Source organism: Malaya genurostris, chromosome 1 (assembly GCF_030247185.1).
Source record: "Malaya genurostris strain Urasoe2022 chromosome 1, Malgen_1.1, whole genome shotgun sequence".
Taxonomy (NCBI): domain Eukaryota; kingdom Metazoa; phylum Arthropoda; class Insecta; order Diptera; family Culicidae; genus Malaya; species Malaya genurostris.
This window is the reverse complement of record NC_080570.1, coordinates 21,405,841-21,433,070: the sequence shown is the minus strand read 5'-3', so window position 1 is coordinate 21,433,070 and position 27,230 is coordinate 21,405,841. Positions and strand designations below refer to the sequence as shown.

At 37.1% G+C, this 27,230-nt stretch overlaps 3 protein-coding genes across 4 annotated transcripts in view; 2 read left to right on the top strand and 1 right to left on the bottom strand.

Moving 5' to 3' along the window:
* Positions 1-23: 23 nt before the first annotated feature.
* On the top strand, positions 24-2,957 carry LOC131434494 (uncharacterized). The gene is made up of 2 exons (XM_058601247.1): positions 24-2,418; positions 2,490-2,957. Exon 1 carries the CDS (start codon positions 100-102, stop codon positions 2,131-2,133), a length of 2,034 nt encoding a protein of 677 aa, XP_058457230.1. The 5' UTR covers positions 24-99; the 3' UTR covers positions 2,134-2,418; positions 2,490-2,957.
* A 2,452-nt stretch (positions 2,958-5,409) lies between these two features.
* LOC131434505 (mediator of RNA polymerase II transcription subunit 7) lies at positions 5,410-6,569 on the bottom strand. The gene is made up of 2 exons (XM_058601257.1): positions 6,043-6,569; positions 5,410-5,986 (listed from the first exon to the last, which is right to left on the bottom strand). Exons 1-2 carry the CDS (start codon positions 6,370-6,372, stop codon positions 5,657-5,659), a joined length of 660 nt encoding a protein of 219 aa, XP_058457240.1. The 5' UTR covers positions 6,373-6,569; the 3' UTR covers positions 5,410-5,656.
* Positions 6,570-11,184: 4,615 nt separating this feature from the next.
* Positions 11,185-27,230, top strand: part of LOC131434481 (tachykinin-like peptides receptor 86C) — a 226,124-nt gene continuing 210,078 nt past the window's right edge. The window contains exons 1-3 of one of the 2 annotated variants that reach the window (XM_058601227.1): positions 11,185-11,752; positions 12,080-12,440; positions 26,160-26,818. In XM_058601227.1, the coding sequence (XP_058457210.1) occupies positions 26,625-26,818 (194 nt within the window). In that variant the 5' untranslated portion in view covers positions 11,185-11,752; positions 12,080-12,440; positions 26,160-26,624. The remainder of the gene's footprint in view (positions 11,753-12,079; positions 12,441-26,159; positions 26,819-27,230) is intronic. The other variant, XM_058601236.1, reaches the window with a different exon arrangement.

Here is a 27,230-nt window from a genome sequence, read left to right as displayed (position 1 = left end):
ATCCAGCTTCATATTTTCACAGATGCCAGTGAGACAGCATATGGCTGTGTAGCATATCTACGGGCAGTTATCAAAGGAGAAGTGAAATGCGCTTTGGTGATGAGCCGTTCGAAGGTGGCCCCACTAAAGCAATTATCGATTCCAAGGCTGGAACTTCAAGGTGCAGTGTTAGGAGCTCGCTTAGTACGAACGATACATGATAATCACAGCTTCATAATAAACAAACAGTTCATTTGGACCGACTCGCAGACGGTCTTGTCTTGGATTCGCTCTGACCAACGCAGATACAAGCAGTTTGTCGGGTTTAGGATTGGAGAGATCTTGAGTCTTACGAAGCTGACAGAATGGTACTGGGTACCAACAAAATTGAACGTGGCGGACCAGCTAACCAAATGGAGCAAAGACTTAGAGCTACTTTCGAATAGCTCATGGGTTACAGGTCCAAGATTTTTGTACCTAGACGAGGAAGATTGGCCGAAGAAGAACATGCCGCCAGCAAATACAACGGAAGAGTTGCGGGTCCATTTACTTTTGCACGATACAGTCATCGCAGAGAGTTTAATCGATTTCCGTCGTTTTTCTAAGTGGACAGTACTTGTAAGAACCATGGCTATGGTGTGTCGATTTCTAACTAATTGCAAAAAAAAGTCCAAGGGAGTGCCGATAGAAACAATTAAAGCAACGTCAAATCAACAAAGAATGCTCATCAAACATAGTGTTCGATCAATTCGTGTACCCTTACAGCAGCATGAATATCAAAAGGCGGAACGATCACTGTTGAAATCAGCGCAAATCGAGGCTTACAAAGACGAGTTGAAAGTTTTATTGCATAACAAGGGTCGGCCAATAAACGAGTGGCTGAAAATAGAAAAAACAAGTGTGATGTACAGGCTGACACCTCTGGTCGAAGAAGACGGTTTGATTCGCATGGAAGGGCGTGCAGCGAATGCGGAGATGCTCCCGTTTGATTTACGTTTTCCAATAATCGTACCGGATGATCATCCGATTTCGATTCTGATAGTACACCATTTTCATGAAAAGTTTGGTCATGGGTATCGGGAAACCGTTAAGAACGAATTGAAACAGCGATACCACATTCCGAAAGTCAACGCTGTAATCCGCAAAGTCTCATCAGCCTGTTTATGGTGTAAAGTTCACCGTAATCGACCTCGTGCTCCACGGATGGCTCCATTACCGATACAAAGATTAACTCCGAATATTCGACCTTTCAGTCATGTTGGAGTTGATTACTTTGGTCCATTTGAGGTAACGGTCGGTCGCAGAAAGGAGAAACGATGGGTAGTATTGTTCACCTGCCTGGTAGTCAGAGCCGTTCACGTAGAAGTGGCGCACAGCTTGACAACGGAGTCATGTTTAATGGCGATTCGACGGTTTGTGTGCCGTAGAGGACCTCCCAGTGAGTTTTTCTCGGATAACGGCACAAATTTACGAGGAGCTAGCAAAGAAGTGATTGGCATGGTACAAGCCATCGGATTAGACTGTGCTGAGGCATTCACGAGCGCAAGAACAAAATGGACTTTTAACCCACCCGCTACACCACACATGGGTGGAGCGTGGGAACGGCTTGTTCGGTCCATAAAAGATGCTCTAGAAACGCTAAACGACGGACGGCGCATGACTGATGAGATTTTGCAGACATCCATTATTGAAGCGGAAGAGATGGTTAATTCTCGTCCACTCATCTACAGTTCAGAGCAATCGTCGGAAGCGGAAGCGCTCACACCAAATAATTTTCTTCGAGGTGTTTCCCCGAACGAACCACATGCAACACCACCTCCGGTAAATGCGGCTGAAGCGCTGCGAAATTCCTACAAACGGTCTCAGCAAGTTGCTGAAGATATGTGGAAGCGGTGGATAAAGGAGTACATTCCATCAGTGAATCAGAGAACAAAATGGTTTGAGGAGTCAAAGCCATTGAAAGTAGGAGATTTAGTCTACGTTGTCGAAGGTACAAATCGGAGGTCATGGATTCGCGGTATAGTAGAGAAACCGATAGTCTCCAGTGATGGCAGAATACGTCAAGCCTGGGTACGCACCAAGAGCGGTGTCTTCAAACGCGCGGCAGTGAACCTAGCGGTGTTGGAGATCACTGGTGGTAACACTGGTACTTGAGCCATGCGTCGGACCAGGGTTACGGGTCGGGGAATTGTTTGGAATAACACCTTTGGCAACACTGCCGTTGAGTGATGAAAGATTTAAGAAAGAGATAGATGAAAGTTAATAAGCAAATAAATGTCAAAAGGCATTACTGGCAAAATAGAAGATAGGTTTGGCAGAAATTGGAAGTTATTGGATATTGTTTGCAGTTTTGAATATATTATCAAGCTAATTTGTTCAACCAGTTTATAGTTTCTATTAATTAATTTATTGGTATCTATAAATTAATAGAATTAAAAGGTAAACAGTATACAATTCATTATTCTATGCAGATAAATAACTAGTTGTATTTGACTAAAACAAAACTACAGGTATAAAACTTATATCTACGCGGAGTACGGAAGTATTTGGCTTTCTAGTAAGGAGTTTAGGTGAGTTATACGTTGAAGTAAGACTGCACAGACAAATATTACAAATTAAAATCAAACACGCAGATTTAAAACTGGTTGACAATTTCGGTTGACAATTTGGACGGATTGTGCTTAGTCATTTGAATAGGGAGAGAAGAAACTAATTGTGAGTTGAATTTGATTGATCGTTTATACATTTAAACTAAACATAAATAAATTTGCAGCTTTGATCTGCTTTAAAACGAGGCAGATTTCATCGAGAGTTTCTTGGGAGAATTCCGAACACTGCTCGTGGATTTTATCCGACAAGGTTTTCACCGCCGAACGTTTATTGATTCTCGTGTGCTGCATTTAAATTTAATTCACGATCATTTTCAATGATAAATAATAATATTAGTTAATAAACAACGTGCTTTCAAATCCACAAAACGTGTTGTTTTGATCATGTACCGAACGACGAACGTTCGTAAGTTACGAATCGTAACGTTTTGACATTTCGTATGATTCACCCACACTCGAACAATTTATGACCCACCGATAAATTTGACTTGTAGAGGGCGCGCGTATGTCATGATGCCAATTTCAAGATTGACTGATTTCAGTAATTAACAACCGTTTCTACTTTTCTTTACGTTTCGTGTTAGACTCGTCAGCGCAGAGCAGCTCATTAGCCGTAACTTCACGTCTGCTTAGCGGCTTAAGTACACGCTTAAAACCGATTTTCGAGCTCGTCATAATGAAATGCCGAATTAGATCGGCAACACGAAATTTTACTGATTGTTCCGTAATCCACATGCTCATTGCCGAAATTCGTTATTGTAAAGTTCTGATATCTCGGTAAAGCGCATTTTATTACCAAAGTTTGGCATAATATGTTGCTGAACTTGTCCGTAAACAACAAATATACCGAAATCAGCAAATCCGTTTGCCGAGATTTCGAACAGTGTGTTAGCTTTTACTGAAATTCCGCGCGTCATCTAATGTCACCAACGATTTTGTACAGCACCGGACGTCGCCATTTCTCATGGAACGGAAAATATATACGAATTTGACGAATTGAAAGAGATTTCAGTATTACGTGAAAAACTAAGTGGAATCAAAATGACTTAACAAATGAATTCGTAATGAATAATGTGTGACATGTAGCAATGGTTGATTAACATTTTTTATGACACGTATTCAAATTAGAATGAACACGTAAACAAACTATCGATAGCTGACAAATGATATTCATTTAGTGAAATTTGGGAGGTTTTGTCATGTTCGTTCAAAACCTTATACAGTGTAGTGAACAATAATACGAATCTTCTACATGATACTTCTACACGCAGAATCTGTCGAACCCATGCAATGCGATAATTTCAGCTATGACCATTCTAATTTGAATCTATTTACCAGTCCGTTTCAGTGCCGGCACAATTCCGTGCACGGATGGTGCATATCTCTGACACGTTAAAATGCATGTACTCTCAGTTGGCCGGCTCAGTACCGACACGAAATGGTACCGGACAAGTGTGAATAAACGCATTGAAACGTGTGAAAGAATATTGCCGTTTGTGCACGGGACTGAACCGGACCGGAATGGTGTAAATAGACCTTAAACGATTTTTTTCAACTTCGTAAATCGACTTAAACATTTCAAAAGGACTTGAAAGCAATTGAAAGATTATCTTTGTTTACTTTCTTTTTCGACTATATCTGCGTTATTAAACAAATCTGTATAAAATGTTTAAAACGACGTATGTAACAATGAGAGATTCTCTTTGTTTACTTTCTCTTTTGATTATTACGGCACTCTTAGCAATCCTTCTCTCTAATTATTTACCGATAATAATAACTAAAGCTATCATCTTTTAATCAGTTCTGGAGAAATTACCGAAAAAAACAGGAATATTTCGCAATAATCGAAAGAGGAAGTAAACAAAGAGAATCTCTCAATGTTACATACGTCGTTTTGAACATTTTATACAGAAATGTTCGTTGCATAACTGATACTGTTAGAAGAATGAAAAAATTGTCTTTTATTCTACACGAATATTTTGTAAGAAAATTAAGAATTTATCAACAGAATAGAAAGTAGACAAACTCTATGAAACGGTAGAAAATATCCATTTTAATTAAAATCTTTTTGGAGCATCTTTACATGTACGTTTGATATGAAAAACAATTTTAATATAGTAAAACTATTCAAAATGTTGAACAAATCGAGCACATCTCGAGACTGGTTTAAAAATATGACTTCCGGTTGACAGGATATCTTCCGAATTTAAACTCTGATACATCCAAACAATATATCAAATTGATAGAGAGACTTGTCTCAAGTGCGTAAAACTCAGATACTATGTGAATGTTTAATACTTAGCTACATATAAATACATAAACATATATGTAAGAAAAACCAGGTGTTTTTATAAAAAATAAAATACTACAATCAATGTTTTAACACATCCTAGAGGCTCACGCACTTCTCTGAACAACTTCTCACCGGCATAGCCGAAGACCTGAACAATTTTATTCGTATTTTCCGCGTGAAACTAATAATACTAGAAACAAATTTTTGAAGTTGATTTTTTTCTGCTTATCAAACTATTTCCAGAACTGAAAATCTTATCCGGATAAAATTCAAAAGCGTTCTATGATAATTTCATTTATATAAATCCAAGTTTGTGAAAATCAGTTCCACCATGTCCGAGAAAATAAAGAGCATATTTTTTTTACAGACATTTCGATCTCGACGAACTGTATCGAATGGTATGTGACACTTCGTCCTCCGGGTCTCGCTTCAAGGGTTTCACAATGATTATATGCTGTCTGTATGACAAAGGCAAAAGAGCATATGTTTCATTCGAACAATAAAAAATTTCTCAATAATTTGAAACAAAAAAAAAAACTTTGAAAATGATGCTTTTAATAATTTATATTTGTTTAAACCTAACCAAAAACTTTAATCCAGGGCCTAAAGTTCAAGTTACAAACAAATTGGGAAATGTTACGATCGATAGGAACCGCACAAAATCCTGGTGAGTAAACAAACCTAGACCCAGATGTTTCTGTGTTTCTCTAAGGGCATCAATAAACGTATATTACTATACTTAATTTTACCGAACATAAGGACAATAATGCTCTTATTACATATTATCTACCAGTTCGCACATAAGACGATCCAGTGGGTGGCACCCTTCCCCACGGCCTTTCGCTGTGTCATCATCGTCACCGGTGTCCATTGGTTCAGCCGTTCCAGCTAACCGGTCCGATTCGGTGAGATCCGGCAACGATGCGAAAGCATTTTTTACCATTTCCCGTACCTTTTCCAGATGGTTCTGAAAGCGCTGTGTGGTTTCTATCCGCTGACGCTTTTGCAGCTCCATCATAACCCGTAGTGTTTCCCGTGCCTGATGCGGGCGGAATTCATTTAACAAATGATGAATGTGCACGAACAGCAGACTAAGATCCTCAATCTGCGGCAGGAGATAGTGAAAATGACATTCAAATCAAGATTATTATTAACTCGTACCTTTTCAGCTCTTCGTGGACTATCCGGATAGTGTACCAACAAATCAATCAGATCCAGAAAATTGACCAATAGTGAATGATTCAACTTTTTAAGTTCCTTCCGTCTATCGAAATGCTGCGGGTACAGCCGTTTGAAACCTTGCGCCTCCAGCGGTCGGATAATATTGTCATCATTACTGAACGGATTACCGAACATCGTGTAGGCATCTTGAATCGGCAGCGGAGGCTTAGGGGCCCGATTTTTCCGGATATTTTCGTCGGTGTATAGATTGATGTACTGGGCCGGTGGAAGGGGAAGCGAGCTCACTTGGATGGTGTCCGCGTTGGCCATCTTGCTGATGCACGTTTCAATCTAGAAACACTGGCACTGATGGACCGGTCGTGGTCTGCTACTGTTTCGGTTCCGATCGATGTCGTTTGGATAATGAAAATCGATTTATAAATGAAAATTCACTGAAAAATGAACGCGTATACACTTTTCAACTATTTGGCTCCTAGTTTGACGTTTCTCTTTGGCTACTGTTTTGTTTCTTCTTCCACACCAAACTGGAGTGGGTAACTATAGGTGGGTACAACCGATCTGCCCAGTGGTTTTGTGACGCACGAACGGAAAAAGAATCCGTGGGTGCACACAGAAAATAATTAGGCAAAAATGAACAAACACCGGATTTGTTTCAATCAGTTTAGATTCCAACAGCTAAATAGACTGGAATTTGATTCCAAATAAAATGCTACAAATGATTGTTGTATCTGATTTGAAATCCTTTTGGAAAATTTTCAGAACTCCGACTCCAATCTCAGACGATTTGCTTGATTTTGAGTTGCGCGTTTATTTTCTTCTGAGAATCGGGCACTCTTTCATTTTGTGCTAAAATTAATACTCGAACGATACTCGTCCGTCAGATATTCCTCTTCAAAGTGGATGTTGACAGATGGCTTTATGGTTGTTATGAGGTAAAAACACGTGAATATAATAATATTACGACGATCATAATAATCATATTATGATGTCAATTTTTTTCTATCAAATAAGATTGGCCTCAAAGAATCAGTAAGTTGATATCATTAATTTACTGATTTCGAGAAAACGACCAATTGCAGGGGAACACGGTATCAGTATAAAATTTTGAATTGCCGAGAAATCGGAAACAATAAATCGAGTATTTTGGAAAAGGCTATGTCGATTTTTCAGTAAAATATCGTTCACCGTTTGTTTTCGGTTTTCAAAATTATGTTTTAAATGAGTACAGAATGGAACAACAATATTCTCAATTGGATCTGGTTAGCTCATCGATAATTAGTCATATCAAAAAATGAAATATTTTGCTTTCATCTAGAATTCATACTCTTTTTATCAAAATAATCAGTTTAAGATTTCTTGGAAATTATAAATGTTATACTGATCTTCATACATTTGGTCGTTTTACAGAAATCAGCAAATTGATTGATCAACTTACCGGAATCTCGTTAAACATATTTTAGACAACCGAAATTCGGTGATTTCTTGAAATAGTCATTTTGTTCAATGCATAACTGAGCGATGTGAATAAGTGCATGTGCCTATATTTGGAATCAGTTGCAACTAAAAATTGAATCCGAATGTAACGATATGTTTCACGATAATCTAATTTTGTGCGAGAAATCAAAATGTGTATTCTACTTTGAATTACATGAAGGTGCATCCATTCTACTGTATAAATGCTTTGCGGTATTTCGTTTATCTGGTATATTGTTTTTACATTTACGAGTCTGTCCGTTCAACCGCGAATTTTAATTCAATTTTCATTTTAATTAATTGCCTCTAAAATAACTCGCGTGTATGAACACAGACAATTTCTGTAATTTCTTTCCATAAGCGACAAAGATTTCGATAATTTATAGTCTTCCCGAAACCGAAAATCTCGGTAAATTCAAATTACCCATCAAATGAATGTCTCTGATTCGGGGAAAAATCTAAGTGTGTAGTAGTCTGACTTTGCCTGAAATTTCTCTTCTAGGTGAATATAGCTGAATAAGCTTATTAGTCGTAAAACTAGCAACAGCTGTAATTTTCAAGTGTTTGTAACTAAGTTCTTTGTTGTTTCTTATTAAATTGTAGCAAAGACATCATATTAACAAGATATCCAGCTCTCACATTTCCCGAACAAATCATTGGCAACATCCTTTTTTGCGAGCATGTCGCCCCCAGACGAGCCCGCATCGAATCTTATACATAGAAGTAGAGGAGAAAAATGTCAAATTCGTGCGCGCCAAAATAGCAGGGTTGCGCACCCATACAATTGACATGATATGTTGAATGTGATGCCGTGCGATGGCTTTGCTGAACTGAAGATTGACTTCGCTCCAAGCTGACAGGGTCTGATTGTAGTCTTGTACGAAATAAAATATTAAATCAGTTCGCTTTTTACCGGACTGACAGAAACAAAGGCACGATGTATATGATAATGATATGTATTGTCGAAAAAAACACTCTGAGTTTGGAGTGTTTTTTCGACAGTAGTTTAGAAATGATCCTGCAACCGTTTCCTGCAGAGAATTTCGCTCATCGTATTCACCTGGTTTCAGGAAGTTACACACATGCACGGTTGATAAAACATCCATGGCCAAAATCAAATAAAACAAAACAAAAAAAATGAAGAATTGTCAAAACATGACCAAAAAACGATACGTCATAAGTCATAAGATACGTCACTGTATCAACGTAACTGGTAACCCTGCTCACAAAATTGACGAGTTTGAAATAGATAAGCAAAAAAAAGGTTGCGTTGTCATTTACAGACGTCAACGTTGAGAGCAATTCTCGGTTGATTTACCAGAAGGCCGTAACAGCAAGTGACAGTTTCTCTTTGTTTACTTTCTCTTCTATTAATTACCAAGCGGTTTACACGTTTATCACTTAACTCTTTGCATAGAATGATGCTCGAAACGTTCGACTTCCAAACAGAACTGTGAAATCCAAGAAAATCTTTTTAGATCACATCACAATAATCGAAAGAGAGAGAGAGTAAACAAAGAGAAACTGTCACTTGCTGTTACGGCCTCTTGGAAAATCAACCGAGAATTATGATTACACTTTTGTTTAAGCACATTTTCATATTGTGCAGCTCGATTTTTTGTAAGCTGTGCAATAATTCAATAATTGAACTGTTGAAATAAAAAAAATGCAGATCAGAGACATTATTTTCATGAACAATAATATAACTAATTACGATAATTTAACAGAAATTCCAAAACTATGCTTTGATCAAATAACCACTAAAAGTCTAAAAATAAGTATTTTGAAACGTAGCTTCCTGCCGAATTGTTGATTCAAATTGTTCGTCCGTGAAACAATAGGTGCTTTCATAGGATAGATAGTTTATGAATTTTGTATGTAGAGGACATTCTGAAACACAAATATTATGAAATAACCAGTATAGTTCCTTATAATAAAAATAGCCGCATACAGAATTTTAATGTCGATTATTTCATTTCGGATTTGCATAATTAATTGAAAGAAACTTTTAATATGCTGTAGGGATTCGTTTCTAGCATTCAGAAGGGTCAAATTGCGTAATTCTATACAACATTAAACCATAAATCAAATAAACATAGATTTCCGACTGTACGGTGACACTAACAGCACCTCTAGTGAGAAACGGGTGTACTTTTTTCCATTAGCTACTGTGGTTTTGTTAAATGCGCAGGCAACTTTATGCATGCATTTTAGGAGCATTTACGCACCCATTCTCCACCAGACGGTGCTTTTGCTGTCACGGGTTGCTCAACTACATTAGTATTACACTGGGAAATCTATGTTTATTTGATTTATGATTAAACTCTGGAACATTTTTCGCAAAAACAAAGAAGGCTTCACTTGATCTCGATTATTGTGAATTTCACACAGCGAAAAGTGCACAAATCTAACCAAACTGTTCTAGATTTGCACTAAACTGAGGATATTTACCTTCGATTTGCGAACAACAAATCCTTATAGTTCTTTAGAAAACTTTTAGAGCCATTAGAACGGCTGATCTTGTGTGATGCTCTCCACCATTGTTTTTTCACCAATGCAAATGACTGGCAGCTGTGACGTAATCTGTGACGTAACTAGCTTTGAAAACAACACAAAATACATTTGCTCGCAGTGGCGATAGAATCCAAATTGTGGAACTCACTACGATATTAAACACTGTTCGGAACATTTTTCTCGAACGATTATTAATATTATTCGTTTATTTAGGGTCTCGGCTTTAACCGTTTGGTGTATTTCTCGAACGATTTGTTGTACAGCAGCAGATATTTTGTTTTCTTCTTCAGAACGCATTCTGATTGGCTGGTGTTGACATGGGTCAAATGAGACAGGTTTTTCAATAGTGTGCTATTGAAATACTTCAATGCTTTTGCTATACACGTTTAAGATGAAAAATTTCGATTCTATTAGTAGTTAGATTATATAAATCCTTTCACAGATCACTGAGCTATGAGCTTTAAAAATACGAGAAAGGTAAACGCGCCTTATGAATTATCCTCTTTGATACTCGTTTATACCAAACATTTCAGAAAAGTTAAATTTTGAATTATTTGAGATTATGTCAAACAACTGAAAATTTTATCATAAAATTGTGATCATATTTCCGATGGAATGTAGCAAAAATTATGTTGATTCGTTAGATACAACAAGAGATATTCACGATCAAAAACTTATCACTCTCTCAGAAGGTAAATTTTGAAAAGGCACCCCATAGTAAAGTAAGTCGTATTCACGACAAAAAAAATCACTAAACCCAAGCCCGTTTATTTCTTTTCAAATTATGGATGTATCGATAAAATATCACTTAATATGGAAAAGGTTGCATTTCAGCGAAAGAGAACGGGTGACCAATATGTGCCAATAGCTCAATAGCTTCCTGATGCAGTTCATAGGGAAAGGTCGGGATTCATTCATACGCATCAGCACGTTTTAGGTATCTGTTTTGTTCTGCCAATTCTGACTGGTTCGTTGGAAATATACTTCTAAATTAGAATTAGTCGTGCGCAGCACGTGGTTCGTCCTTTCGGGTGGTGCCGAACGGTGCCAGAAAAAAAAACTCATTCAAAACATCATTCAACAAGCTTTGCGCTCCTCGGTAAGGATATCAGCATTAGTCAGTCCTTGGCCAGCTTTCGCCGGCGATGGTTGTCCTGATGTTTCTCTCGGGTTGCACATTTCCAACGCGGGTTTGGTAAAATAGGGTGACCAGAACCGTTCCATTGTGGGTAAGCCGTTCATGTGTCCAAAGGTGAATGCCTAGAAATATATCACGAATCGGTTGTTAGTAATGGAGCAGATACACGAGGAAAGGAAAATTAATATAAATGAAAAATAAGTGACGATAATGATTAAATGTGAGTGTTTTATGAACTTGTTAATTTGATGAGAAAGTGAAGTGTACATAGATGTGTATTTGCTGGTTGTATAAAGTGCTACTCCACGGAATATCCGTTGCGAAACAATCGCTCATGAATTTGTGCTTCGCCGAGTGTCACATAACTTCCCTCTCAGCAGGCCGTTCAAATTTTTTGATTTTTGATCGCTTGTTGAACGATATATTGCACGAAATATTCGTTCAATTTGCTGGAACGGTTTGTTGTTGTTTTTTCTCTTGCAAAAATAGTGTGAAAATTAAGTTTTACCTTTACATAGAAAGAAAATTTGTTGTTATTCTACGTGAAGTAGAAGTATTGTGCAGGTATGTATTGTTAGTTTAAACAAATGAGTGGAGAAAACTTCAGAAATTCTGCAGTAAAACTAGTCCAACGGGGCTCCAACTCCTCATGTTAAAAATGGCTCAACAATGGACCTCTGTCTGCCGGGTTTGTTGAACGAAAAAAATGGCATTCGGTTCAACGGTCTGTTTCAAAATCGGCAAACGAAGGACCCGTGTTGGCCTCCCGTTGAACGATTGATTGGACTTTCATTGGACCAATGATACAACGTATTGGACCAATGAAGGACCACCGTTGAACGTTTTTTTCTAAGTGGGTTGAAGCACTTGGTGTAATATTTTTCATTGTAGTGCCCTAGGCATAATCATAATGGATGAAAACAATCAGTGCGAAGTACCAGCTCATTCCCTCATGCACCCAAGATGAATAAGTACGAAGCTACATTTACGGATTAGTAGTGAAAGTCGGCTTACTCCAATGTGTAAAGTGATTTCTGTTATCAAATCAAAATGTAAATAAGTTATTTAAAAGAATTCACCAAGATCTAATAAATATTGTTAAATTATAACTATAAATGTGCAGCGAAGCCCCCCACTGCCGGAATGTGGATTCTTGTTATGTGTCAAATTCAAATTGTTAAGAACTCAGTGTGTTGTTAGTGCTATTGTAATTAAATTGGATATACTTAAGAAAATCTAGCTCCAGAGAAAGGTAATAGAGATGGTTGTTTCGATAATTTATAATGATGAGAATAGATAAACCCGTAACCTACCTTAAACTCGTAACAAAAATATGTAGTTGTATGCTTTATGAAAATATTATATAACAATAGATTAAATAAAATTCAAATTTTCTATGTAAAATGGTACAAATTTTAGGAAACATTTGTTATTTTCCTGTTATCTGACATAACTGTTAACAAAGTTGGCATGGATTGAGTTAATTTGAATCAAAATTTAAGTAAGAAACGGATTCAAATTAGACATTGTTCTTTGTTTCAATATTCGAAACTCGAATAAACGCAATGGCCGCCCCAAATGAATTTTTGCATAGTCTTCAGATTCAAATTTAATAACTGTCATAAGTTATGCATCCTGAACAGGAGCACTACTGGCCTTAGAACAAAAGTAAAATGTGGTGAAATGCTCTATAACCGCAGTTTGAAGATCGAATGCAGGGAAAATTATTCCAATAATTAGTTTGAAATCATATATTTCACGTAATAGTCTAATTCGTAACCTTAACTTATCATGTTTTGTTAGAAAAAAAAAACAACAGAGTCTCTAGGCAGCACGTTTTGCGGTTTTTCGCAACTTTGCCCAACCGAACGCTGGTTAACAAGACTTGCTATTCACGGTGATGATTTTGCTGAATATGACGGAGTCATTTTATTTGCAAACTGCTTTTCCCCCCGAGGCATCGTTCACAAATGATGCCGAATGCGGTTACGTGATTCATTATTTCGTATGCCATTATGACTGGTTGTATATTTTAGTTTGCTAGGCGATGAATTTTGTTTCATTCATTCAACTTGTTTCATCAAAGTAGTCAGAGACGTAACTTAGCTTTTTTCGTTTCGATTAAGTTTTCGTATGTCGTTTTCGCTTGAGAAAACCTGAACTGACCCAGGGTAGTTTCATCAAGGAAAAACTTTTAACAAAACTGTGTTGGTATCTCACCTAGCAACGGGGATCTGAGAAAACTTGATATAGAAACCGGGTTCGGAACTGACTCGATTTTTAGTTCAACAATGTTGAAACTAGGTTCGAAACTAGCTTCAAACAAACGATTTGACAGCAGTTAGGGTGGAAACTGGGTTGGGTTTGGCATCAAGCGAAAACGACAGTAGACTATAAAGTACGTGGTTGGTAAGTTGATAGATTGTGTGAATTGTGCAAGGATTCATTTCTATAATTTCAGAGTCGTAACGGCGCATCTGTACTAAGATACAACAAATTCACGACACACAACGACAGATAAGGCAAAAGAGAGTAAAAATCTGTTCGTCTGCAGAAGAACACACAGAGACGAATTATGAATAACTTTAAATTCAATGAAAGAAAATATCAAAAAGTTCTTTGATAATTATTTACTGATATTTAAAATTCAACTGCGCGGGCTAGAATGAATAAAAAAGTGTCAATTTTTACATTTTATACCTACCCATGACGTCACGCGAAAATGCAATGCCGTTCACTGCATCAAAACCGTCGTCTGAGCACAAGAAAGATAAACTGGCGTCAGAAGTTTTTCTCTTTGATTCTCGTTGGTGCCAAACATTTTGGAAAACTTTAATTTCGAGTTATAGCATACTACTGAAAATTTTGTCATAAATTGCTCATAAAATTTTGATCACATTTTCGATAGCATGAAACAAAAATTATGTTGTTGAAGATATACAGGGTCCGCCATCTAACATTTTTTTTCAACTAACGGTTATTTCGACATTGGTAACCTTAATGTCACTTCTGATTAGACAGAAACGAAAATGGTTGAGCTGAACGAAAATGGTTGTGTATACGCTTGAGGAACGCGTGAAAATAGTGCCAACTGGGCTTGCGATCGACTTGAAGAAGACGCTGATTTTTGCCAAAAAATCATTTTCTCGAATGAGGCACATTTTCATTGGGCATCATTGGGCCATTCTTCGAAGATGAGGCAGGAGCCGCTACCACGTTCAATGGAGGGCGCTACCGCGCCATGATTAGCGATTGGTTCTTCCCGTTACTTGAAGAGGATGACTTGGACACCATTTGGTTCCAATAAGACGGCGCTCCGTGCCACACAGCCAACGCTACGATCGATCCTCTGCGCACAGTCTTCGAAGATCGAATTATCAGTCAAAATTCGGATGTCGTTTGACCGCCTCGGAGATGTTATACTATTATCTTTGGGAGCTGTCCAGACAATTCAAGCCTTAAAGGACAACATTCGTGCAACCATAGCTGAAAAAAGCAACATACAATCAAAAATGTACTAAAAAACTGGACCGACCGTATGGCGTGCTGCAATGCCAGCCGAGGCAGCCATTTGAATGAAATTATATTCCTCCATTAACCGAAAAAATAAATTTTGAAATCGGATGAACCGTTTGTGTTTTATTGCATGTTTGAAAAAAAGTTACATGGCGGAACTTGTATGTCTAGAAAAAATGTAACTTCATTTACCGGTTTCCCGAAATTACTAGCGCCTTTCAGAGCATTGCACAACCCATCAAATCCAACAGAAATTGCTCTCGAACGAAATATATATGCAGCAAGTGGATATACTGATATGAAATTATTTTCTGCCTATAAGTAAACAAAAAGTTTCGAGTATTTCTAATGTTTTAAAATCTTATGCACCTGTACCTCATTGCATTCGACGAACCCTTCAAGAATTTATACGTTTGGTTAATAAAAAGTCATATACTAAAAATTTTAATAACTGTTTGACAGTTAGTTTTTGCAGAAGTTCGATTATTGAGAGACAATTTTACCCTTCGGACGGTATGGTTTTTACCGTACTCGACAACTATTCAAACTTACCGTATGAATTGTATATCTATTTACAGAAATCTGTAATGAAAACTTGCGTAAAACTGATCGTCCGGTAAAAATATGCATATTTTTTTTTAAACTAATTCATTAGGCTCTCTGACACCTCACTTACAACCACAAATGTAAGTGTGATTGGTTTGTTTTCATCAGGAAACGCATGCATTAAACACGATTCAGACGATCAATCAACTTTCGTCTACGTCCTGATTATTTTTATTAATTTTTTTATCCGAATATTGCTCACGTATCCGACGTTAAAATTTTCCGTGAACTTGACGTAGTGTCCTTTCATATGAATTGCTTACAATTAATGTTGTTGTTCCGTAATCGTTCCATGCAGGCGATAGTCGCTTGATGCTGCGTGTGAATCGTTTTTACATATTGTTTTGTTTTCATCAGGAAACGTGTTGGCCACCCATTTTTCAGTAGGGCCGCCATTCATTTTTCACCGGATATAGAAACCTCAATGTACCGAAATATCGGTTGGTTATTTCTATTGATTCCCTCTCAGCAGGCCGTTCAATTTTGTTGATTTTTGATCGCTTGTTGAACGATATATTGCACGAAATATTCGTTCAATTTGCTGGAAAGGTTTGTTGTTGTTTTTTCTCTTGCAAAAATAGTGTGAAAATTAAGTTTTACCTTTACATAGAAAGAAAATTTGTTGTTATTCTACGTGAAGTAGAAGTATTGTGCAGGTATGTATTGTTAGTTTAAACAAATGAGTGGAGAAAACTTCAGAAATTCTGCAGTAAAACTAGTCCAACGGGGCTCCAACTCCTCATGTTAAAAATGGCTCAACAATGGACCTCTGTCTGCCGGGTTTGTTGAACGAAAAAAATGGCATTCGGTTCAACGGTCTGTTTCAAAATCGGCAAACGAAGGACCCGTGTTGGCCTCCCGTTGAACGATTGATTGGACTTTCATTGGACCAATGATACAACGTATTGGACCAATGAAGGACCACCGTTGAACGTTTTTTTCTAAGTGGGTTATCACAAGTTTTCGTCAAAAAAAAATTATCGAAAAACGGAATCAAATTTTATTGGCACATTGTCGCAAAACTGAAATGTAGAGGCGTTGCTTGTTTAGAGATGATACTTTCAGCAAGAGCTGTCAAATCGGTAGGAAAAATTTTAAATTACTCCACCTTTCAACGATTTCTTATAAAAACGGGCAAATTAATTTGAAAAATCAAAGTAGAAGTTGAAGAAAAACTTTTTACTCTGAGGTGGTAATGTTGATCTTAATTCATTGTGCGAAATCTACCGTTTATTCAAAATGGAGCATTAAACTTGGTTTGATACCATTTTTAAAATGCCTGGAAATAACAAATAAAGTATCCAAAATAAATAGTACTCGATCGCTATACATTCTAGTAATCGAGAAATCAACATTACACTGGTTTCTGTTTAAAAAAAATGTTGATCCGAAAAAACCTAACCTCACATAATTTCAGACATTTCTGAAGATTTTCCATGTTTAATCGTAGTATACCTTAAAAATGAAGTAGTAATCACTTTGAAATCGATTTTCTTCTACTCCGACTGTACTTATATTGCTGATATCTATTTGTACTATTGAATAACCGATAAATATGTTGCAAATCACTACTTTTCAAAAGAATCCTCCATTTATTGGTTCCATTTTTCATTGGCAGGTGTCACTATCGATAATTCAGTTTCGCGGCAATGTGCCAATTGAGATTTTCTATAAGGAAACAGAAATCACATATATTTACTTTTGTAAAACTTACCCTTGGAAAAACAGCTGATATTCTGTTGTATCAGTCTAGGGAAGTCGAATTTTTCGAATTATTCGATTATTCAACAATCGAGTATAATTTTCAAACTATTCGATAAAATGTTAATCGATCATCCGTGTTATAAATTTAGTACTCGAATAATTATTCGAATATTTTTATTGAATTTTCCAAATTATTCGATTAGTTTAGTAATCGAATATTAGTTTCAAACTAATCGATTAAATATTTCTCGATTATCTGGGTTATTTATCGTTCACTCGAATATTGGATCGATAGATATTACATCTCTATATCAGTCTGCATTCAGCGACCCCCCAAATACCGGTTGAAAATGCTTGAATTCCGTTTTCCTTTATACCCTCTCAACAGGCCGTTCAATTTTGTTGGTTTTTGAGCGCTTGTTAAATGGCATATTGCACGAAATATTCGTTCAATTTGCTGGAACGGTTTGTTGTTGTTTTTTGTCAAAAATAGTGTGAAAATTAAGTGTTACCTTTACATAGAAAGAAAATTTGTTGTTATTCTACGTTAAGTAGAAGTATTGTGCAGGTATGTATTGTTAGTTTAAACAAATATGTGGAAAAAAACTTCAGAAATTCTGCAGTAAAACTAGTCCAACGGGGCTCCAACTCCTCATGTTAAAAATGGCTCAACAATGGACCTCTGTCTGCCGGGTTTGTTGAACGAAAAAACTGGCATTCGGTTCAACGGTCTGTTTCAAAATCGGCAAACGAAGGTCCCGTGTTGGCCTCCCGTTGAACGATTGATTGGACTTTCATTGGACCAATGATCCAACGTATTGGACCAATGAAGGACCACCGTTGAACGTTTTTTTCTAAGTGTGTAGAGATGTGCGAAACAGCTCATATTGGTGAGCAGCTCCGAACCGATCAGCTCACCAAAATGAATCGATTCGATGTATCAGCTCATCAGCTCATTTAGTTTGAACTGATAATTATTTTGTGACCGGTTTTTCTTGTGCCGTGAGAGGTAAGAGTTCTTAATGATAATGTTTCATTTAATCCGTTGAAGAAGGATAGATACTGGCATGGAAGAAATAACGAAACTTGGTGCAAACATTTCTTCTCGAAGATGCGCTCAGCTCGCATCTTTTTCCTCGCTTCCCAATGCGGCGAACTGGGTAGCAAATGACTGAGCTGGTGAGCTGCGGTTCTTTTAAAAAGAGCTGTGAGCTGTCAGCTCACTTTTATGATTCGATTCATTGGAACAGCTCAGGAGCGAGTTGCCCATCTCTATCCCTTTATTATCGTGCGTCGTCTTTTGCATATTCCTCGTTAAATGCGTTATCCATTTCTTAAAAAGGTGATAATAAATGAAACAATTCTAAAATTATTGCTTCTATGTAGAAAACTTTGAGAACACGAGTTTTTAAAATAACAAATGTAATTATCTATTCAAGTGTTGTGCAGTAGTTGTTCCTGTCGGTGACCAATGGCTCTGGTAAGTTTTTTTTCTATGGTTCAGTTCTCAACGCGTACAATGTGAACTTTTATAATAAGCCAGTTTTAATCTAATTCACTGATGATTTCGTGTCTAATATGGAACAGTAATAGGGTTGTTGTTTAACAAAAAAAAGGAAAACTTTCTCATTCTAGTTTTTCTGTTGGATGCATCCGGGAGTGATGTGATTTTTGTACGTATATTGGAAGGTTCAGTTACCAAATTTTACGCTATTAAGTATCAAGCAACAGATTTACGGTTGCCAATCAGCTCTGGTTGAAACGATTTTCGGTATCGGAAATGAAATCTATGAGAAACAAATGCTCCCACATTCTTCTTTGTTCCTTGATGCAATGAATGCTACCAAAAAAATGATTCCTATATTACAGCTAGGATTTAAATAAAACATCAGATTCCTTACAATTCAGTGCAGCTGTCAGTTCACAAGATTTGTCTTTTTGTAATGAGTTAGAATGAGTCAAAGTGAGAGATAAAAGTAGTGCTCAAACAAAAGTAATTGTGATCCTAAAGACTTGTCCCAGCTTATTACTAATTCCGAGTGCTGAATTTTAAGAGGGTTATCACGTACGGCACGGAATTTTATGCCATTCTCCGAATACATTCTTCTTCGTTCAGTTCACAAAGGCCAAAGATTCAACTGTACCTACGTATCAGAACAACCTTTGGTACCCGAATGATGAAATGTTGTCCTTCCTTTTATGTTGTATGTTTGTCTCGGCTCAGTCATCGCTCGGATAACCCCCTCAGCTAAAAGGGAACATACGATAACTTTTCACCCGCACAGCAAAAAATTATGAAAATTACTGGTGACGCAAATCTACATATGACACAATTCTTTATCACGTAATCCGCAAAGTGACTGATGTTTACAAGAATGATTTAAATATGTGTCAAATTTAACCCACATTTCAAGCAGACGTGTAAATTTACATGTTTCTGTCCTTAAAAATATGTCAGAATGAATTAAATATGTGTTAAATCGACTGTAGAAATGAGTCATTCTTGATGCTCCTATATGTCGGTCTTAGACGACGTAAATTTACACGATTTTTCTAGGTGTGCGGATAATGCTCATTATCTTGACGAGGACCAAGCAAGCCAAATGCAACGTGGCCTGTTCATTGCGCACAATTAGTCATAATCGTGTTCCGTGGGCTCGTTGATTGCTTGTCTAATTACCTTAGTCTTACTAGTGTCTATTAATCTTCATCAGTCAGAGTTCGTCCCGCACCATGTAGGACGCGTAGGATGCTGTGAGAAAAAAAAATCTTATGGTGGAACTGTTAGCATTTGTTGTAGAAAAATTCATTTTTTTATATATTCAACTTCGTTTTGTGTTGAAAATATCTTTATCAGGATAAAACCATTCTTGTATTAGATTGTATAATACACTAGTTTATTGCTGGTATTTTTTTTTCTATAGATAACCATGTGCCTCCATTTTATTTCTTATGATGGAGGAGAACCGATTCAAAGCGCTTTAGTTTTATTTACGTTTTAAACAGAATATTGAATACATTATGGAAAAATTTAAAATGGATAGGACGAATTTCACTAAAGCTATAGACTACATTTCTAATGCAAAAAAAAGATTTTTTGATGTGGAACACATCTTTATTAGGGGTGCAAATCACAAACTACACGTAGAAATGTGGTCAGGTTTTAAACACTTACATCTTAGTCTGTTTTGTATCAATTATTAATATTATTTCATCATTTGATAGGAAATATTTCTACGTATTGATTTGAATGTTCATAGCCATGTATTTTGAATTGTATATCATTGAAATGTTGATTAATAGCTAGCAGTGTCCTATTTGTCTGCAAAAAATCTCCAGCATACTGGATTTCCCTGCCATAGTCGACGGTTTTGAAGGAGTAAGCGATGCATCAAAGAGAAAGCATCGCTCTGATTGGTCAATCGATGCAAAAGCGAAGCTGTTGGAAGCACGCGAATCTATAAATAGAAGCGAAATTAAAGCTAACGTTTCAGTCCTAGCATGCTAGAGGTAGGTTGTTGCTAGACAGCAAGACAAAAACGTGCCATAAAACGATTTGAAGCTAAGGGCTGAGGCCAGTTGTTAGCGTAAAACCGTGTCGCTCGCTGTGCGTATTACATTTCTCTTCATGCTCTCTCGTAAATGTGTAAAATGACTCTCGATGTGGCCGGGTGGCCAAGAAAGTTTTGATATTTTCGGTTACAAGTTTGACTACATCACATAAAATCCAATAAAGCTACCGCTTGTTTGGCAGCCTTGATGAGCCGATTTTATTTCTCTCTCATGTTTCGTTACGTTACCAGGGAACTAAAATGGCGCCGACATAGAAATCGACTTACCTCCACAAAAATAAATTTCACTTAATTTTCATCGCGACAACATATATATTTTTATGCACTAATCGCATCTAAACTAAATTATCTTGACATTGTCAGGATAGCTTTTCGATCCATGCTTTTGAAGGCGAGTTTTGCAATGAACAAGTTGAAAGTTTCCATTTTCAGCTATGCAACTCTTCCTTCAGAAAAAAGACTTTCCTAACCGCTAAAGTCAAACAATCATTCTAAAATTTTCACAGAATAATCTAAACCAAATTTCTAAGAGATTGTCTGTTGGGTTTTTTATATTCGTCACCGTTTCTGAGAAAATCAGATTTGAAGCGTGGAAATAGCCCTTTAAAACGCCCTAAAACACACTGGCCTCAGCCCTTAATTGGTATGCTCTGATTTTGTGTCATGCAAGCTCGGAATTCCATGGTATGTCGTTTCCCCATGAGAAATTGACAACTACCCCTGGATAAATTTTGAGTGCTTAAGATTAATTTCTAATTTATATTAGATAAACTCGATTGATAATGAGAAATAGTTTATCGCTTTAACCGAAATCGCAGAATGGTAGAGAAACTTAACGCTAAAAAACTGCTTGCATAAAAAACTTGAACACAAGCTTGGCGAAGAGAAGCTTAATTATCGAAATCGCAAGTATGTACAAAGATATAATTGCATATATTTGGGATAATGGTGTAATTTCGTCGGTCATAAAACAAATGCAAATCAAGACAAATGATGTTCGGTGTTGGTTCGGATTGATTGACCTTTTTGATTGTAGATCATTAGAAATTTGGGTTGCCATGTTCCACATCAACGGCTCGAACAACCCCATGGGGCTGATCCTTGTAGTTTTTTCTGTTCAACTCGACTTAAATCAATGAGTCAATATCGAGGCCTTCAAGTTACCAAGTATTATTCGACGGATTTAAACAATTCCTCGTTAAATGCGTTATCCATTTCTTAAAACGGTGATAATAAATGAAACAATTCTAAAATTATTGCTTCTATGTAGAAATCTTTGAGAACTGAGTTTTTAAAATAAATGTAATTATCTATTCAAGTGTTGTGCAGTAGTTGTTCCTGTCGGTGACCAATGGCTCTGGTAAGTTTTTTTTCTATGGTTCAGTTCTCAACGCGTACAATGTGAACTTTTATAATAAGCCAGTTTTAATCTAATTCACTGATGATTTCGTGTCTAATATGGAACAGTAATAGGGTTGTTGTTTAACAAAAAAAAGGAAAACTTTCTCATTCTAGTTTTTCTGTTGGATGCATCCGGGAGTGATGTGATTTTTGTACGTATATTGGAAGGTTCAGTTACCAAATTTTACGCTATTAAGTATCAAGCAACAGATTTACGGTTGCCAATCAGCTCTGGTTGAAACGATTTTCGGTATCGGAAATGAAATCTATGAGAAACAAATGCTCCCACATTCTTCTTTGTTCCTTGATGCAATGAATGCTACCAAAAAAATGATTCCTATATTACAGCTAGGATTTAAATAAAACATCGGATTCCTTACAATTCAGTGCAGCTGTCAGTTCACAAGATTTGTCTTTTTGTAATGAGTTAGAATGAGTCAAAGCGAGAGATAAAAGTAGTGCTCAAACAAAAGTAATTATGATCCTAAAGACTTGTCCCAGCTTATTACTAATTCCGAGTGCTGAATTTTAAGAGGGCTATCACGTACGGCAGGGTTATCCTTGTAGTTTTTTCTGTTCAACTCGACTTAAATCAATGAGTCAATATCGAGGGCTTCAAGTTACCAAGTATTATTCGACGGATTTAAACAATGAACTCATGCATTGCATGGGCATTATTGTTAGTTATGTGAACGATACAATAATTTGACCGGTACTGTTAACAAAAAATGTTTTTTAAATAATCTAAAACTAAACGTAAGATTTTTAAATAAGCCGATTACTGATTATGAACATTTTCCCGCATATTTCATCATTTCATCGCTGGACATCAATTCTCATTTTTCTCGAAATACGGCAGAACGATTATTGCGTGATTTCTTATGTTTTGAGTTGTAGAACCAGTGATAGTTTGTCAACAAATTCTATGTCTCTTGTTTTTGTTGAAATCTCATTACAAGCCTTATAAAATTTCGGTACCGATTCTTTCTTCCTTTTTGTCGCTTCTGGGTACTTCTGGAAAGCATTGAACAGTTCTCGAACTATTTCTTCTAAGGTATTGCTTCTTACAGTCGAAGTAAAGATATTGTATCTGAATTGATCACAGTTTGTTGATTGAAAGTCGAGTTATCGGTAAAATAATCTACTAATCGACACATTTCATCGAGTTGAGCAATCTCTCTTTCTATATTTATTAGTTTGTCAATATTTAGGGGTCATCTCTAATTTCGTAAAGTGGTAGTGCTCAAAAGTTTAGACACCACAAAAAAGTCCCTATGTAAAATTTGAGCTGAATCGGATATGGGTAAGCCCGGTGATTAAAGTTTGTAAATTTTTGATTTTGAAAAATCGATAAAATTTTCCGAAATCGAAAAAAAAATTTATATGCCAAAAGTCGTAGAATTGCATGAAACGTCGAGATATTTTTGAAAAATGTCGACACTCTGGAACTTCGAAAATTTTGGAGATTTTGAAAGTGAAAATATTTTTTTATGCCAAATGTCTAAGAATTACATGAAACATCGAGATTTGCTGTTATTGTAAATATCGACTCTGGGACTCTGAAAGGGGTTTTGAAATCGAAAATTTAATTTTTGATGCCGAATGTCTTAGAATTAGTTATTAACAATTCTAAAACACTTGGCATGAAAAAAATTTCGACCTCGGAAATCTCAAAATTGCTCAAGTCTCAGAGTCGATACGATGAAATCTTTATGCGGTTTCATTTTATGCAGATTTCCGAAGTTACGCGGTTTTCGTGTGATATCCAGCGAAATTATTTCAACCAAGAATTGATTCACTGGTTTTCTGTTCCATTTCGTAAAAGGCCACTAAAAGGTGTATTTCCGTGCCGATGACTGAATGACTGCAGGAGCCTAAAAGGAGCAGTCGTAAACGGAACATTTGTGAGCGTTGACCTTGCGGAGCTCGAAACTCCGTGTCACAGTTAGACTGACTAATTTAGGACATAGCCAGAAAATATGTCTATTTTTCGGCATATTTGCTATATGACCGGTCTTCACGGAGCGATGACTTCACATTCTTTATATTATATGAATTCCAGTAGAGCTAAGGCCATCAATAGTAAATTAATTTCTGTTTATTTGCTCTCATACAGTGCTTAGTTGTTTATGGTGTTAGTTCGTCACGTTGCCAAGCGAGGTGCGATATCATTCATAATCATTCTCGTTTGTTTGTTGGTTCAGCAAAGCAAAGCTTTTGGTGGGACTGTTAAAAAGTTCATTGCATTTTTTCAAGCATCATTACAGGATTGTGGTCAGAGCTCCGACTGGACACTATTATTTTTGTGGTTTGTGTAAGAGCAATTGCATACTTATTGCATCTGATATGGAACTTTCCCCGCATTGATGCAACTACGTATCCGGGTTTTTGGTTCTCCGTACACTCTGTGCATGGTGAGCTGAAATGTTTTATCGTTTCTCACGCAATGTGGTGGGGAATACTAGTCATGGGAACTCATCGTTCTTCCTGGAGTGAATTATTCCCGTCTGTTTTTACCCTGAATGGTTTTAGCAGATTCTTTGGCATCCTACATTGGTTCGGATCCGACTTGCGTTTGTGACATTACACAGTGAAGAGTGATAAAATTTTGAGCCGTCATTTATCTAAATTTGGCAGGGGTTTTTTTTCAATAGAAGCGAAACATTCTTGATGTTAAATTCCTTTTGTGGGTATTGACGATAGCCTGAACCCCTGTTTGATGGTCTGAACAAAAATTCACGTAGCAATTTTCACAACAGTTCGGTAGTCCTACGTTAACAGTTCGATCATTCTCATAGAGCTGTCCCTTGTAAAGGGAACGTGAACGAACCACTTGCTGAACTTGAACGTTGATCGTATCACTTGCTTGATCGAATCCAAGACATCATACCCGCCTAAATTTACTCGATAGCTATGGATAAAGCGAATCAGTCGTCGTCCTTCCGTTTAGTAGATGAGATATCAAAATTTCATATCTTTCCATTAATGTAATTCAACTAAACAAAGCTAGTAGTGCAATGTTTATGTTCTTCAACCAGTAATACGATGCAAAAAAAGAGTTGCTGTTGAAGATTTTCATTCGCATATCGTACAGAAGCAATGAGTTACAATCAAAATATGTTATTTGATTTACTCATGTAACATATGAAGAGTACATGTAACAGAATCTTGGTGAGTCATTGCTGCAATATCACTGGCACTGCTTTTCAATGGGTTGTAGGGCAACTGTTGTGCACCAATCAGGAAAATCCATTCTGGTGAACTCCAAATTATGCACGATTCAGACGATCCGCCTTCTTCCGTCACCGTCACCGGAACGTCAGCCTCCGTCAAAATTAGTATAATACTTTCATTACCGGAACGTTCACACGATTCGTCCGTCAAGACGTTCCGTGACGATGACGTTACGTGTGAATGGCTCCATAAGAATGCATGTAATTAATGTTGACGAAGACGGTGACGGAGGTTGACTGTGACGGAAGGAGCCGGATCGTCTGAATCGTACATACAAATATATGTTCTGAAACCGGACTAGTTTGGTGAGATGTACTTTCTGAAATGAAACCAGATCTAATCGAAAGTTCCGCTTGTTGCAGCAAACTTCCTTTCAGTTTTGCTCAGACCAGGAAAATCTCCTGATGAACGACGGGACAGAGGCAGAATGGCCTACATCCTTCTAAAATGAACGTATGTGTGAAGCACACATCCATTACGCAAACAGGTTACAACATTTGGCAACATACATCACTTTCGTAGAGATGCTATCCCACATGCAGAGGCCATATGGCTGCCCGCATACGAGAGATCGTTTAGTCTACGGTTGTTGGCTACTAGAATATTCACAAGAATGAAAGCTTCGTATTTTTAGCAAGTTTATGTCGGTCATAAATCAATGTTGGGAGCACGGAAAGTGAGATAGTTCCGCCTGTGGATCTTTTTCCTTTAATAAATCGAGGTTTTCTTTCTCCAACATTTATCAAAAAGGAATCAGCCGATGGCTCATTACCGTTAGAACAGAACTTGAAATACTCTTAGCAGTTTTTGTAGGATAATATATTAAACAAGTCACAGATCTAATCCGTTCCAATATGACACAGTCCCGTCAAATTCAATTTTTATCGCATTAATAAAAATCAAACTTATACAACGTACCGCTTGTTCTCTCGTTTCAGCCAACGGAGATAATCATCATCCCTTTCCGCTGCTTCGTCAATGAGCTTTCCAGATCGTATAACTGAAGCTATGAAAAAAGGTCAAATTTCTACGGGAGAAGCTAATACGTAACGAATACGTCGTCGGTGTTACATAAAAAAATATCCAGCATCCATCCGGCTGGCTCATCAATCTTTTAGCGACATTGGATATCGCATGTGTTGTGTTGGTGTCTAGTGTTTCCTGGCCGCCCAAGGTTAGTAGTAGTAGTCGACAAGTGGATTTCGTTGGCACAGTGTATCTCATCCGTGAAAGCAGGCAGCGTCCGCTGTGATCGACTCGGAGCATAAAGGAAAAATGTTAACTTGATGTGATAATTTATGGCTACTTGCTGTGATAGGCATAAGTGATTTGTAGTGGTGTATTATATAGTAGTGGTACTTCTTTTTTGTGTGTGATTGATTCGAACGGAAGCGAATCACAGAATGAGTGAAACGGTGGAGCTGGAGCGATTGATCAACTGCACACAAGCCACGCTTCAGCGCTATCCGTGGTCTTCCGAGTTCAATCAGACCGTGATTGGACAGCTTAACCGAACGGAGATTCTGGATGTTCTGGGCGAGATGGTAACGCGGGGAAGGGGCCACTCGTCCGCTAGCGGCGAATCGCTGACGTTGAGGTAATTTATGCAGCACTTGCGTTGCGTTAGCATATCAACCTATGAAACCCGTAGAATATGAACCCAATATGAAACATATTTCGTTTAATTTTACTTACGCGTATTGTATTCGTCTATCCAGTAATAATCGAAACTAATTATGAACAGCTTCAATATTTATTTCATGGGTAATTTCTAACAAGTTGTGAAAATGCACAAGTATCCTCATTTTTTATAAGGAACACATCTTTATTTTCTATATAGGGGTGCGAATCAGAAACTCAAGGAAAAATACACGTAGAAATGTGATCAGGTTTTAAACACTTACTGCTCAGTATATTTTGTATCAATTATAATTATTATTTCATTATTTGATTGGAAATATTTCTAAGATTCGATTAAAATGTATCAAGCCACGTATTTTCAATTATAA